General features: G+C 33.4%; 1 protein-coding gene, 1 long non-coding RNA gene and 1 pseudogene across 4 annotated transcripts; 2 read left to right on the top strand and 1 right to left on the bottom strand.

Moving 5' to 3' along the window:
- The first annotated feature begins 85 nt into the window (after window positions 1-85).
- On the top strand, window positions 86-2,718 carry LOC103836880. Of its 2 annotated transcripts, none has more exons than XR_004450894.1 (5): window positions 86-280; window positions 1,478-1,591; window positions 1,892-1,937; window positions 2,033-2,228; window positions 2,306-2,718. It is a non-coding gene; the product is annotated as an uncharacterized LOC103836880 (long non-coding RNA). The 2 variants fall into 2 exon arrangements; XR_004450895.1 differs by having other exon boundaries at window positions 2,033-2,222.
- A 5,762-nt stretch (window positions 2,719-8,480) lies between these two features.
- LOC103836957 lies at window positions 8,481-11,147 on the bottom strand (annotated as a pseudogene).
- A 244-nt stretch (window positions 11,148-11,391) lies between these two features.
- On the top strand, window positions 11,392-13,271 carry LOC103836958 (E3 ubiquitin-protein ligase dbl4). 2 transcript variants are annotated; one of them, XM_033279323.1, is made up of 4 exons: window positions 11,392-11,552; window positions 11,647-11,960; window positions 12,045-12,820; window positions 12,897-13,271. In XM_033279323.1, exons 2-4 carry the CDS (start codon window positions 11,658-11,660, stop codon window positions 13,039-13,041), a joined length of 1,224 nt encoding a protein of 407 aa, XP_033135214.1. In that variant the 5' UTR covers window positions 11,392-11,552; window positions 11,647-11,657; the 3' UTR covers window positions 13,042-13,271. The 2 variants fall into 2 exon arrangements, with proteins under 2 accessions (XP_033135214.1, XP_033135215.1); XM_033279324.1 differs by having other exon boundaries at window positions 11,423-11,552; window positions 11,650-11,960.
- The last annotated feature ends 32 nt before the right edge of the window (window positions 13,272-13,303 follow it).

The raw sequence follows: 13,303 nt of genomic DNA on the forward strand, positions 1-13,303 counted from the left end.
TAAGATTTGTTCAAATGGGTTGGTTCTGTTCTTTGTCTCTCTCGAAACCTCTCTGTCTTCGACGATTCCATCATCGTGACGGTTATGTTCTTTCGATTCGTCTCCATCAAGCAATCCTCTCTCTTTGTCTCTCTCTCTCTCTCTCTCTCTCTCTCTCTCTCTCTCTCTCTCTCTCTCTCTCTCTCTCGCTCTCTCTCTCTCTCTCAGCATCGCAGAGGCTACGAACGTTCGTGAGATTGAGAGCGACATCGAAAGGGACGCAAGGAGAGAGATTAGACTGGTAACGTCTTCTGTTTATTCTTCTCTGTTTGCATCTGAAAATTGACTTTGTTAGTCTATAGATTCATGGTTTTGTTTCTGATTTGGTAAAGTTGTCATCTTTGCTTATATTTCACCCCTTTGAGTCTGCTCTCGATGCCCTAAACCAAGTTAACGCCGTCTCTGAAGGTATACATATTAAATTTATAGTGGTGTTTCTGTGAACTTGAGCCATCACTTTGCCTTTTTCGTATATATTAGGAGGATACTCTCCTTCCTATTGATGTTGAACTTTGTCCTTTGTCTTTATGTTGTTTTACAATTTTACATAGAAAAAGCTTCAGTTTTTTAATGGTTGATTGGTGTTGAGCTTGTCTCTTTTTTTAATGAAATTATTGACCTTTTTTTATGGCAGGGGTTATGACTGCCGAGCTTAGAAGTTTTCTGGAGTTGAATCTTCCTAAGGTCAAAGAAGGCAAGAAACCCAAGTTCAGCTTAGGAACCTCTGAGCCTAAACTCGGTTCCCACATGTTGGAAGCCACCAAAATCCCCTGCCGGAGCAATGAGTTCGTTCTTGAGCTTCTCCGTGGTGTGCGTCTCCATTTTTACAGGTTCATCAAGGACCTCAAGATGTCTACTCTTTTTTTTCTCTGTTTGATTTACCGTGTATGCGTTGTGTGCGTATACTAATGAAGAATCTGTGTTGTTATTTATTGAATGTAGCATGGTGATCTGGAAAAGTCTTTTCCTTGACCTCGTCTAAAGACAAGGGAGCTGAGTCAGATTCCTTGACCTCGTCTAAAGACAAGGGAACTGAGTCAGATGCCGAGTTCTTTAGTCAGGTTATGATATTAATTCTTCTTCTTCTTGATTCAGCTTGTGTTTAACATCGTCTTTCAACTTGGCTCTTGTCTAATATCAGACTAAGTTGAAGAACTAAACCATGCAGTTAGTTTAGTTATGTTAAAAAGTATATGCTGTCCGTTGCAGATGATGATGCTCAGGAATGGTTTTGTAATGGGAAGGACAACAGATTCGCTTGATCATTTCCACAACTTGAGGCTTGATGTTGATAGTATGTCATACGAGGTATGTTTCTCAAAGCACATTGATCTCACATTGGCACAGAAAATTAAGTATAGTAGTGTTGGAAGTTGTTTCATACTGTTCAATATATAACCAGATTCGATGCTCTCTATATAGGTTGGTTTAATTGAAGGGCGAGTTGGTGTCCATCATCTGGATTATTCTCAACAGAACAAGAACTTCACATTCAAATGTCAACAGAGATGGGAATGAGGTCTATTCTGTCAACGCTCTGAACTTCCACCCGGTAAGTTCTCTATGACTCAGTAGTCTTACAGCTTTAGCACCATGAATGTAAGTATATTGTATAGATGGTAATTGTTTGAGTTGTGTAGTTTTTTTTTAAGAACCATTACTTAAGAAACTTGCAATGGAGGACAAAATTTAGGTGTCTCTTAACTAAAGTTCTTAACACACATTTATTACTAAACAATTGATTAAGAGACCCTAATGGGTTCTAGGGATAATTATGCTTTTAGTATGTATAGTGGCTTGCCAACATGTTTTACTTTTCTTTTTTAAATTGTTCACTGTTTTGAATTCTCAGAGGATTTCGACGAAGCAATTTTATACCAAAGAACAAATCTGATCAGGTGAAGCCGTATCTGATACATATTTGTTTACAACTTACAGTTTTATACGTTGCTTATTTTTGAGAAATGACAACTTTTTTTTTTTTGTATTCCAGTGCGAATCAAGGACGTCGGTGCCCAAAACTCACAGGAGTGGGAGCTTCCACAGTGTTCACAAGATATTGTTGGGAGTACTTTAACCTTCCAATTGAACCTATCCCACTTCAACTTGACTGCAAAGCATCAGAGCTTCACTGTTTCCCACATTTAGGAACCGATCAGCGTCCACCGCAGTCTAATTTGGAGGTTTTGGTAAAGTTCTGTACAAACTTTAGTCCAGTGCAACTTTACGACGTTGGTAATTACAGATTAGGATTGCACTTTGACAGGGTGGGAATAACAATCTGGGAGATCATATGTAAGGTGCTGAAGCAGTCAAAAAGAGCAATGTTTCTGGAGTTAAAATAACCTTTGTGGATCATGGTACCTGTGTTGGCGATGAAGCGGTTGAAGGTGGACTAGCTGATGCAACTGCTCCAGGTCACAACTCTGTTAATTGAAGGGAGAGGAGAGGAGTCACCAGTGAAGGAAGATGGGTGCTCTAGAAAGAAGGCACCAATTGATTGACATCGAAAGAGCAAGGGGAACCAAAGTTACAAGACACGATGATTTTTTTGTTGCATTTCCAGACATTATCATATGAAGTCCGACTACTTTAAAAAATTTATATCATTGGTTTCCTTGGGTTTTTAAACTCCACCATATCAGACATTTTCAGTTATAAAATAAGGCGTCCTGTTTGCCAAAAAAAAACCTTTTTCCTAACAAATTATAATCAAATATTAACAATTAGTGGAGAGGATGGACTGATCCGAAAATGCATATTTACGAAAACCAAACTTTGTTCTTAGATTTTACGTTAACAAGTCTCTTTACTTTGAAAGTTTATTATCCTTTCCAAACAAAAATAATCAAATAGTAAGCAATTAGTGTAGGATGGACAGTTGCCAAATGCATATTCACAAAAAAACTAAAACATTGTTCTTTTTTGTATTGTAATAAAAAAACAAACATATTTTATTTTAGTAGCTATGCAATTAGATGGATCGAAAAAATATCAAATAAACAAAACAAGTTTGTAGTTTTTTTTGAGTCAAGTAAACAAAACTAAATTTTACCAGTTCGAAATGCGAAGCAAATATTCCTCATATCTAAATATTACAATAATAATAGTTGTATAAATTAAAAAATAATTATTAACTATATAAGTATATCATTTCTAACAAAAAAAACAAATAGCACCAGTAAATATTAATATAAGCTGAGTAAAATAATATAAAATTTTAAATTTTTTTATTACTTTTTTCATTTGATCACCCGCCCGTAGGGCGGACTTAACCTTAGTTATAAATAAACTACTAATAGCTATAGAGGTAAATTCCTACGTACATGTTATTATAATAATTATATAACAATGCATGTATTTATGCTGTAATTATATTTTAGAATAAAATTTTAATTCTTTACTGTAGATATAATATAAATAGATAGAAGGGATAATTTGTAAATTACTCCATTAATAGTTTGAAATTTGAAAAGTACACCATCTATTTTATTTTTTGAAAACTACACTTTCCTAAATATGAATTGACATTTTTACCCAGATTAGAATTCATTAATTGAAATATAAATTCGAAATTAATAAAAATAATATTATTATAATTATTTATGTTTAAGATAAATATTTGTGTTGAGATAAATATTTTATTTTACCATTTAAAATTTTACAAGATAAAGATATGATATAATAACATAACGTCAGAATTATATTGAAACTATAATCATGGAAACAAAAATCATTTAAATTTCCATAGCAACATACGAAAGTAACATGTTGTAATCGTTTATGTTGTTGTTATTAATTTGAATTGGGAGGAAATAAGCAGTGTCTTGTGGAGGAAGCAACATCATGTTTAAACAATGATGTTTTGGAAAGTTTCCTGCTTATACAGCCATATCTATGCATCTTCATGGTACCATTCTACAAACATTACAGCAAAAGGCTGAGAAAAAAGGAAACTAACTCCAGCAATTCATAGTCCATCAAGCCGCATAAACGACACTTACGTCGAACTTGAACAAAAGTGGAGTTCTTCAAAGGTATACGTTGTTATTGATAGAAAGAAAACCAATAAATGAAATCATAAAACGAAAAATTAAGTTCTCATAAAATGAAAAAAAATTATTCAATGAAAATAAAACCAAAATCTAAAAATTTCAAGCTTCAACCGCCACTTTCAACCATCAACCTTCATGTAGTAGATAGTTATTGTAGATGTTTAATAATATCTTAGTGTATTTTGGCTACATATCAGGAATTGAGATCATGTTTGGTACAAGTTCCTTTTTGGCATTTTGAATGTTTCGGGTTCTGTCGATATCCATTTAATTTCGGGTTCGGTTCGGATAATACCCATAACCCGAAATACCATAAAACAAGATCCATTCGGTATTTATGTCGGATTCAGATCGATTCGGATTCATTTTTATCGGATCGGGTTCGGTTTGGATTTTCGGGTTCGGTTTATTTGCCCAGCCCTATAGAAGAACATCTATCTCTCCAGAACTTATTGATTTGTTCATCACCAGTCTTTCTTGAAAAGCGGAGTCCATTCTGCCAATATCTGAAGCATCTTTCTTTTCTCTTATATCTTATGGAATTCTCATGTCTTGCTTTGAATTCTCTTTCGGAAGTTCATAGACAAAAAAAACACAGGTTTCCTACTTGCCTCCACTCAGCCAAATCACACAGCAAAACCACAATTGTCTTTGCTTCTACTCGCGCAGATAGAAGCATCAAGTGAAATAGTCATAGTGTTGAATTATCGGGTGTGACCAGCAAGAGTCGACCTAAGCCAACAGTTCGAGACGTTCTGCACTTATACGATTTTGTATACACTAGTATTAGCGTTGTATCACCAAAACTCATAGTTGAGACGTTCTAAATCATTACCCAACCTATCTATACCAAAATCTTCATGAACCATCTGAACCATATCTTCAAACTTCAAACCCTCTTTAATGTTATATAATTTTCCTCCTTTTTTGTATTCAACCTGAAATTCCATGATTCTTTATTCACCTTCCTCTCTCCAAAAACTCCAGTTATATGCAGCATGATTTTCCTAAAAGAAAAACTATTTGAAAAAAAATAGAAACATAAATTTAATTTATGAATTAACAAACCCCTGATGAGATCAGAGAAAAAAAAAGTTCTTTCATACATGGAGGGGAAGATAAAGAGAAGAAGAAAACGAGACGTTGACTTGTCTCGAAGGTTTTTTTTTCAGAAATGTAAAATGTTTATAATATATCAAAAAGAATATTGTTTGGATATTCTAAAGATGTTTTTTAAAACATCTGTTTGTTAAAACTGTTACTTTGAGGATACAATAATTATGATGATAAATAATTAAGAAATATTAAAATTGGGCAATTAAATAAATTTATATATATCAAAGTGTATTTTTCTAAAACCTTAAACAATGGTGTAGTTTTCAAATTAATATCATATCTAAGTGTATTTCTCCAAATTTTTCCTAGATGGAAACCGTACCTTCAAAACAATAAGCTAACAAAAAAAAAACAGAAAACAATCATTTTTGCTTTTGTACGTAGCTTTCTTAGGGAGAATCCAATAGAATAGGGATTTTGGTTTTTGGGAAGGAAAGAGTAAAAGGAATCAAAAACCAGTTTTCCTAAAAAAAAAATAGAAAATCTATTTTGTCAAAATCATGATTGGATTGGAAAATCAAAAACCAGAAACCAGTGCAGAATCTGCAAACAATCAACCTCCAAATCTAAGAAACTAAAAATACTCTTTCCATTCTCCTTAATATATATATATATATATATATATATATATATATATATATATATAAATTACAAAGGAAACTTGACATTATCATAGAAGTAGAAAATTGTAAAAAAGTCTCTGATTCTATATTATACTAAGGGTTTTCCATGTTTCGCGAGGACTATTATTATTATTATTTATTTGTTATTGTTATATTATCTATTTATATGTTGTTGTAACTTTGTTTGTTAATATTATTGTTATGTTTACGTCATATTTTGTTTTCCCTTGTTATATATTGTCTACATCTTCTCTATTAAAAGAGAAATACTATTTTTATTTACCATAAAAAAGTCATATTAGTCTTATTATGTCCATTTCCATAATTATATTTATTTAATATTAATCTATTCAATATATAAAGATAATAATAAAAAATCAATTTTAACTGTAAATTTAAATTTTATTTTTAGTTATAACAAAATGTTGAGAAAAAATCTAAAAAAATCTTTCTAAAAAATTAAAATATTTTATTTAAATTAATACCATTTATTAATTTCGTAATTAATAATATATACTATTATACATTAATTTAAATAAAATTTTATTATAAAAAATAAAATAAAATAAAAGTGTATGCTATTTTTCAAATTTTATAATCATATTCTATATCTTCTTTATTAAAATAAATACCATAAAAATTCATACGAGGTCTATTTCATCAATTACATCTATTTGACTATTTAAGTTAATCGATTTAATATATAACATTTTTAAGAGATCTTATAAATTATATAGATATTAATAAATAATTTTAACTGTAAATTTAAATTTATTTTTACTTATAACAAAATATGTTGAAAAAACTTAACAAAATCTTAATAAAATTTTACAATATTTTTAAATTAATGCAGAGATTGATTTCATAATTAATACTATAGTATTATTATAATGTATTTACTTATAAAATCCCACAATATACTAAAATAAATAACATAGAAATATTCTGCTAAGAAAATATCAGTTTTATAGTATAACTAAATAAAATTTTAAAATGAATTGTATTTAGTCTGTAAAAATTAAAAAAAATGAAGGAGATTCTCAATTTTTTTATTTCATAATATGAATTTATTTTACCAAACTCGAAAATATATTAATATATAATAAAAATTATTAATAAAGTAAAATATATAAAACAAATCATTATACATTAATGATATCGAATAAGAAACATAACCAATAACATTATAGATTTACACAATATATAACACTAAAATGTAAATATCTTTTAAAGCTTTACGATGGTATCTGTTATATATTTATAAAATGAAAATCTATCCGCATGGATGTGCGGGTGAAAAATCTAGTTTTTATATATGATGATTATATAATTTAGCCTATTAATAAAATTTACTTTATATTTAGTTCATTTTTATTTTTATTTTTATTTTTTTATATTTATAATATGATTGTTAATTTGTTAATTTCTTTCATCATTTTAACATATGTGTTGTATTAAAAAAGTTACTAAAATTTATATTTCCAACCTTAAAAATGTAATGTTTTTATTTTGCATTTTTCAGACATGTTTTAAAATAGGAATTTCTATTCCTATTCCATTCCATCCTTCCTATGTTTTCATGTTTTGAAATTTTAGTAATTTTACTGAGACATAAATGTGACATTTTTTTTATTCTCAAATTTTATAGTATAATCCATTTTTATCACTTCATGATTTTATGTCTTATGTAAATTCTTCCAAATAATAATAGAGTGATTATGTATTTTCTTTGACTCCAATTTTGCGTGTTGCGAATGAAATTGCAAAACACAGCGGTTTAGGCCATTAGTTTTGAAACATTGTCTTATGTTTGCGTACAAATTCTAATGCAAAAGATAATATCATAAGCTAACGAAATATTTAAAACAAATGTTTAAGATTGTTATATATAAGGTATGTTTCTAACAACAATTAGGATTTCAGGGCACTCAGACACAAGTATGATGATTACACTTGTGAATGGGACCTTTGGAATACTTTGCACAATTTTTGTACTCTTTGTTGCTTTAAAATACTTGTTTTGTTAGAGAACAATTACCAACAGTTTCCTTTTTAGATTTTCTTTTTCTATTATCTTTGTTTTATTTTTCCACTTTTTGTTGTGCACTGATTTTTTATGTCATCGTCTATTTATTTATGTGGGGTTTAAAGGGTTTAAATAAATATTATTATTAGATATGGCCCAAATAAATTAGGGGTCAATTTTCGAGAGTTTGACCCCATTCTCCTTAATTTTTATATATGTATATTAATATATATATATTTACAAAGAAAAATTGTTATTATCATAGAAGTAAGAAATTGTAAAAAAGTCTCTGATTCTATAATATACAGTATAACCTCTTTAAATTAATACTCTATAAATTAATATACACTAAAAATTTATATAAAATAATATAATTTTATAGTTCCAAATTGAGTTTTTGGTTCAATTAGTATATCGATAAATTAATAAAAGATTATAGTTTTGGTGTACTCCCAACATTATTAATTTATAGAGGTTTCACTGTACTAGGGGTTTTCCATGTTTTGCGAGAAATTTTTTTTTGTTGTTGTTAAATTATTATTTATGTGTTGTTGTAACTTTGTGTGTTAATATTATTGTTATGTTTTAGCGCTTTTTAATAGGGGCTGGCATAACTTTTTGTCTTAATCTGATCATTTACGTGATATTTTTTTTCACATGTTATATATTGTCTACATTTTTATATATGATGATTATATAATTTAACATATTAATAAAATTTACTTTATATTTAGTTCATTTTTTATATATTTATAGTATGATTGTTACTTTGTTTATTTCTTTCATCATTTTAACATATGTAATGTATTAAAAAAGTTACTAAAATTTATATTTGCAACCTTAAAAATTGTATTGTTTTTTTCATATTCTTGTTTAATGTTGTTTCAAGTGTTTTATGTAGCCGTACATTTTATTCCTCTTTGTTCATTTTTTTCAGTTTTTCTTTTGTTATTTGGTGTTGTCGAATTAAGCTCACATTTTGTTATTGCAATAAGCATTTGTTTCAAATTATTGTGAAATTTTGAACGTTACTTTAACGCCGCGTCGCGTCAGCGTCTAGGACCAAAAATTAACAAACAAAACGGAGATATTTAGTCGCAGCGTCGATATAAAATTGCCGCCGGCGACTCTTCCAACTGATCTTGTCCGTATTTTCATCGAAACACCTGACAACGTGAAATATTAGCGGCTTGACGCTGACACTGCGTCTCAAATATTCTTATCATTTAACTCTCTGTTCTAACTGACTTGAAATTTTAAATCCCTTTGTATTTCCTTGCAGCAACGAATTGCTACAACGAATCTCAAATATTGCTACAACGAATCTCAAATACAGAATCAACCAACAAGACATGAAATGAAACCGCATTTTTTCTACATAACCAAGACAAAGAATCAAACCAAGGCACAACCACGTTCATGCATCTAGAATAACACTCCGCCACAGGACAAGAAAACATCAAGCACGAGACAAAGCGGGGAAGAAGACAAACACCGTATCTGGTCCTTTCCACCACATAAATTTGAAGAGGTCAAAGATATGTGACTAAAACCTCTCCACCAAATCAGCCACAAAGCTAATAGCAATCACAAGGCTAAGGCAAAAGAAGAAAAAAAACCAGCAGAAGGTAGACAGAAACAAAGAAAACCAAAACCAGAAGAAAAAAACTAAAGAGGCACAACACTAGTGCTAAAACGCTATGTTGGCCAGACAACCAGAGCCGACTGAAAGAAGTTTGTTTAGGAGAGAGCAAAAATTAGCCGAACTAATTAAAAATATATGTACGTATGTAACACAACAATCCAAAATCTGTCGTGTCCCAGAGAAGATTCAACAGATTTTCTAGACTCAGCCTTAAGCCTGGATCTCTCATTTTTTATCTAAGGATCATATGTTGATTTGATGCTCTCAAACTACCATTCCCGATCACCCATCTCTTTGCCATTCAACGAAACAGAAAATAATCAAAGGGTTAGATATCTCTTGTTCAAGTAAGAAAGGAGAGGTTTTCCACTTATCGACATTTGAGTTGCCAATATGCCAAAAGAAGACAACAAAGTAGTATATTATTAGTGGCACTCCTTAAGGCATGCATTACCGTCACAGAATCAGAGAACAAAATGAGATGCATGCAGTAAACTTCCATTTGCAAATCATTATCAATATCATCAACTGTATAGGATTCTTACAGAAAGCAACAGCTTGAGGAATAAAGTTTATAGAATGATTATAAACTAAAGAAAAGCAAAAAATGAGATTCTTAAATATCACATGTACACAAGAGGAGAAATATGAAAGAACCTGACTTGCTGCAACCCATCTCCCTCAGAAAAAATCTACATAAACATCACTCAAAAGTCACCTAAAACTACCTTGCATAGCACTGGATCACCTAACTCCACAAATACCCTCTCGTGTGATCACAAAGTCGCAAGAAGAAGCACGCAAATGAGGTGAAAAAAAAATATCAAGCCGTCTCCGAGCTCTTCTAGACACATAACTCGAACCGCTCCTCTCATCATCATCCCTTCCCTCTTGACAGATAGTATCATCACTTCGTGCGATGAAAACTCTAGAGTTCACACAGTTAGCCCAAGCCAATCCCAAAGCAGGAACAACTCGTCTCCCAGACGAATACAAACACCTCAAATTCCCAATCCTCAACCCATCAGAAGACTCAACAAAATCAGTAACCTGATTCGTAATCACCACAGCCAAACCAAACTTATTCGCCAGCTGCTTCAACTTCCCCGATATCTTGAAAAAACAAGAAGCTCTCTTCCTGAGATCAGACGGTGTGTTCTCAAACTCCGATCTGAACAACGCCTCGACAGAATCAAGCACAATCAGCTTCAGAGGAAGCCTCGTTTTCGAGTTTTAAACAAAAGATTCTATCTTAGGCATTACGTCGAACAGGTGGTCTACATTGTGAACGTTTTGCACGAAGACATGATCGCAGGGATTATCGTTGTTGTCCGCGTAGATACTAGCGTTTGATAGATGAAACGATCGCGAGAGCTGGTGGAGACGGCGAAACGGGAAGGGAATCTCGGAGTGAAGATAGAGAGCTGAGCCGTCGAGCCCGCCGTTTGAAATCGGAAGCTAGGCGCAGAGCGAGAGCTGAAGGCAGAGCTGTGTTTTCCCGCAGCCGCTCTCGCTATGATTTCGGTTAGAGAGTCGCAGGGGAATCCGCCGTGGATACATGCGTCGAGGGTTTCGCAGCCGGTGGTTAGCTTCAGGCTCGTCGGCGATTGTGAGAGGAGACTCCGCGGCTTCATTTTCCCATTTCACCGCCAAAAGCTATCATTTCAAATAGAAAACAAAAGTAAAAGTTGTTCTTCAATTGGGCTTTTCAAAACTTATCTGTAGGCCCAAAAAGGTTGAGAGTGGTGTAGTAAACAATGCCGTATCATGTCTTGTTGGTTGATTCTGTATTTGAGACGGCGTCTAATGGGCATCATTTCTTTTCTTTTTTTGGGTCTAATGGGCTTGGGAAATATTATCATTAGATATGGCCCAAATAAAACAAAATTATGAGTTGCTTGTTTTCGAGATGTCGAGAGATCCCATCTCGCTGCTGCATCAAAAATAAAAGGGAAAACAATATTATTATTAGTGGTTCGGAAAATCAAAATCACTTTTAGGGTTTTCCTCCGATCTCGCTGCTGCATCTCCGTTTCGCGTCAAATCAGGTTTCTCTTTTCAGATTTGTTTGTTTGAATAATAAGACTTGGTAAATTGCATAGCCTTGTTTGAATATGAAACCTACCGCTAATTGTCACACAGAAGTTATTACCATGGATAATGAATTGGAAAAGCTTGGTTTCTCGACCTATCGGTTATACTCCAAGGGTTTGGTGAGTGAAGAGGTGATTAAGAATGATACAAAACTGGTCGGTGGTTCAGGCCTGTTTCTCTGTGACTCCAACAATAACTCGAAGAAATCGGAGACCAACAAAGCTCTAAGAGACCACCGAGTCCTGGCACACCCCGAAGCTGTGGAATTGGCTGCCATAATTCAAGGGCTGAATTGGGCGTTGAAACATGGTGTGAAAAGTATCCAATTCTTCTGTGACGATGATTCCATCATCTTAGATTACGTAAGTCGCCTCTTCTCTTCTTTTATCCCAATATCTTTTTTTGCTTGTTTCATTCACAAGTTGTGTATGTGTTGTGTCTGACAGGTAACAGGCAAAGCTGCACCACCGAACGAGTCCATTGTAGTGGCAAAACTTTTGAAGCAACTGGCTCTTCTTCAGACAAACTTCACATCTTGCCAGGCACTCCCTCTGCTGCGCTCAGACGACATCAATTCTTCTCTCATTAAGCTCGCAAGAGATGCCATTGCTTCCCAAACCACATGGCGTGAAGGTGACACCAACACTGAATATGAGACTTGTCCAGCCTGCTACGCACACGTCTCACCTCGTCACAAACTTGAGGTGAGGAGCGGTTGCTTCCACCGCATCTGCTTTACGTGCATAAGGGACTGTGTCTCATCCCAACTAGCACGAGGGGACAGTGTACTCTGCCCTTACCCGGGTTGCGAGAAAGAACTTGTGCTAGAGGATTGTAGAGGTATTGCTGATGATGATGCTCTTAATCTTATCATCCACCGCAAGAAGGAGAAGGCCATCCCCGTTTTAGACAGAGTCTACTGTCCCAAGCCTTCTTGTAACTTTTTGATGTCCGACCGCGACCTCCCACTCGGCTTCTCCATTGATCCTCGCCAAAAGTCAGTAGCACGCACATGCGTCGAGTGCGGCTTGTGTTTCTGCAAAAAATGCCATGTTCCATGGCATTACAAGAAGACGTGCGATGAGTTCAAGAAGTCCCCGTCTTACCTGACATCTGACGCTGCGCTTTTTGAGTCGTTAGTCAAGACACAGGGATGGATCAAGTGTCCCCAGTGTGCCACCGTTGTTCAAAAAAATGGCGGGTGCCAACGCATTAGCTGCAGGTATTTTGGACATTTGTTATTGATATTATTTGTCTTTGACTCTGATTATCTGTGTGTTTTTTTTTTTTTCTCACAGACATTGCAACCACAAGTTCTGTTACGCATGTGGGGCTGCGTGTACAAGGCAGAAAATGTCATGCAACTGCAGCCCAGAAGACGGGCCTAGTAAGATGTCTTCGTCTTCTGGTGAATCCCACAAGACTAGGCTTCTAAGGGCTTGATATGCCATCTTCTCTTCAAATAAAAAGTCACCATTCCAAATAGTTTCCTATTAACGATTTGCTCTGAGCTTCTGTATTCAAGAACAAGTTTGTGATATGCATATTCGACACTTGCTTTCTCTCTTCAAATGTCTAATACGAAAACGACCATTGTTGAGTGTTATAGTTAAAACTGATACCAATGTTGTAAACAATGTATATGCATTGTAAAAAGACAAAGGTAGAATGAATCAGAACTTGTAGAGAGCCTGAAAATGTGAGA

This window comes from Brassica rapa, chromosome A09, assembly GCF_000309985.2.
Source record: "Brassica rapa cultivar Chiifu-401-42 chromosome A09, CAAS_Brap_v3.01, whole genome shotgun sequence".
Lineage (NCBI taxonomy): Eukaryota > Viridiplantae > Streptophyta > Magnoliopsida > Brassicales > Brassicaceae > Brassica > Brassica rapa.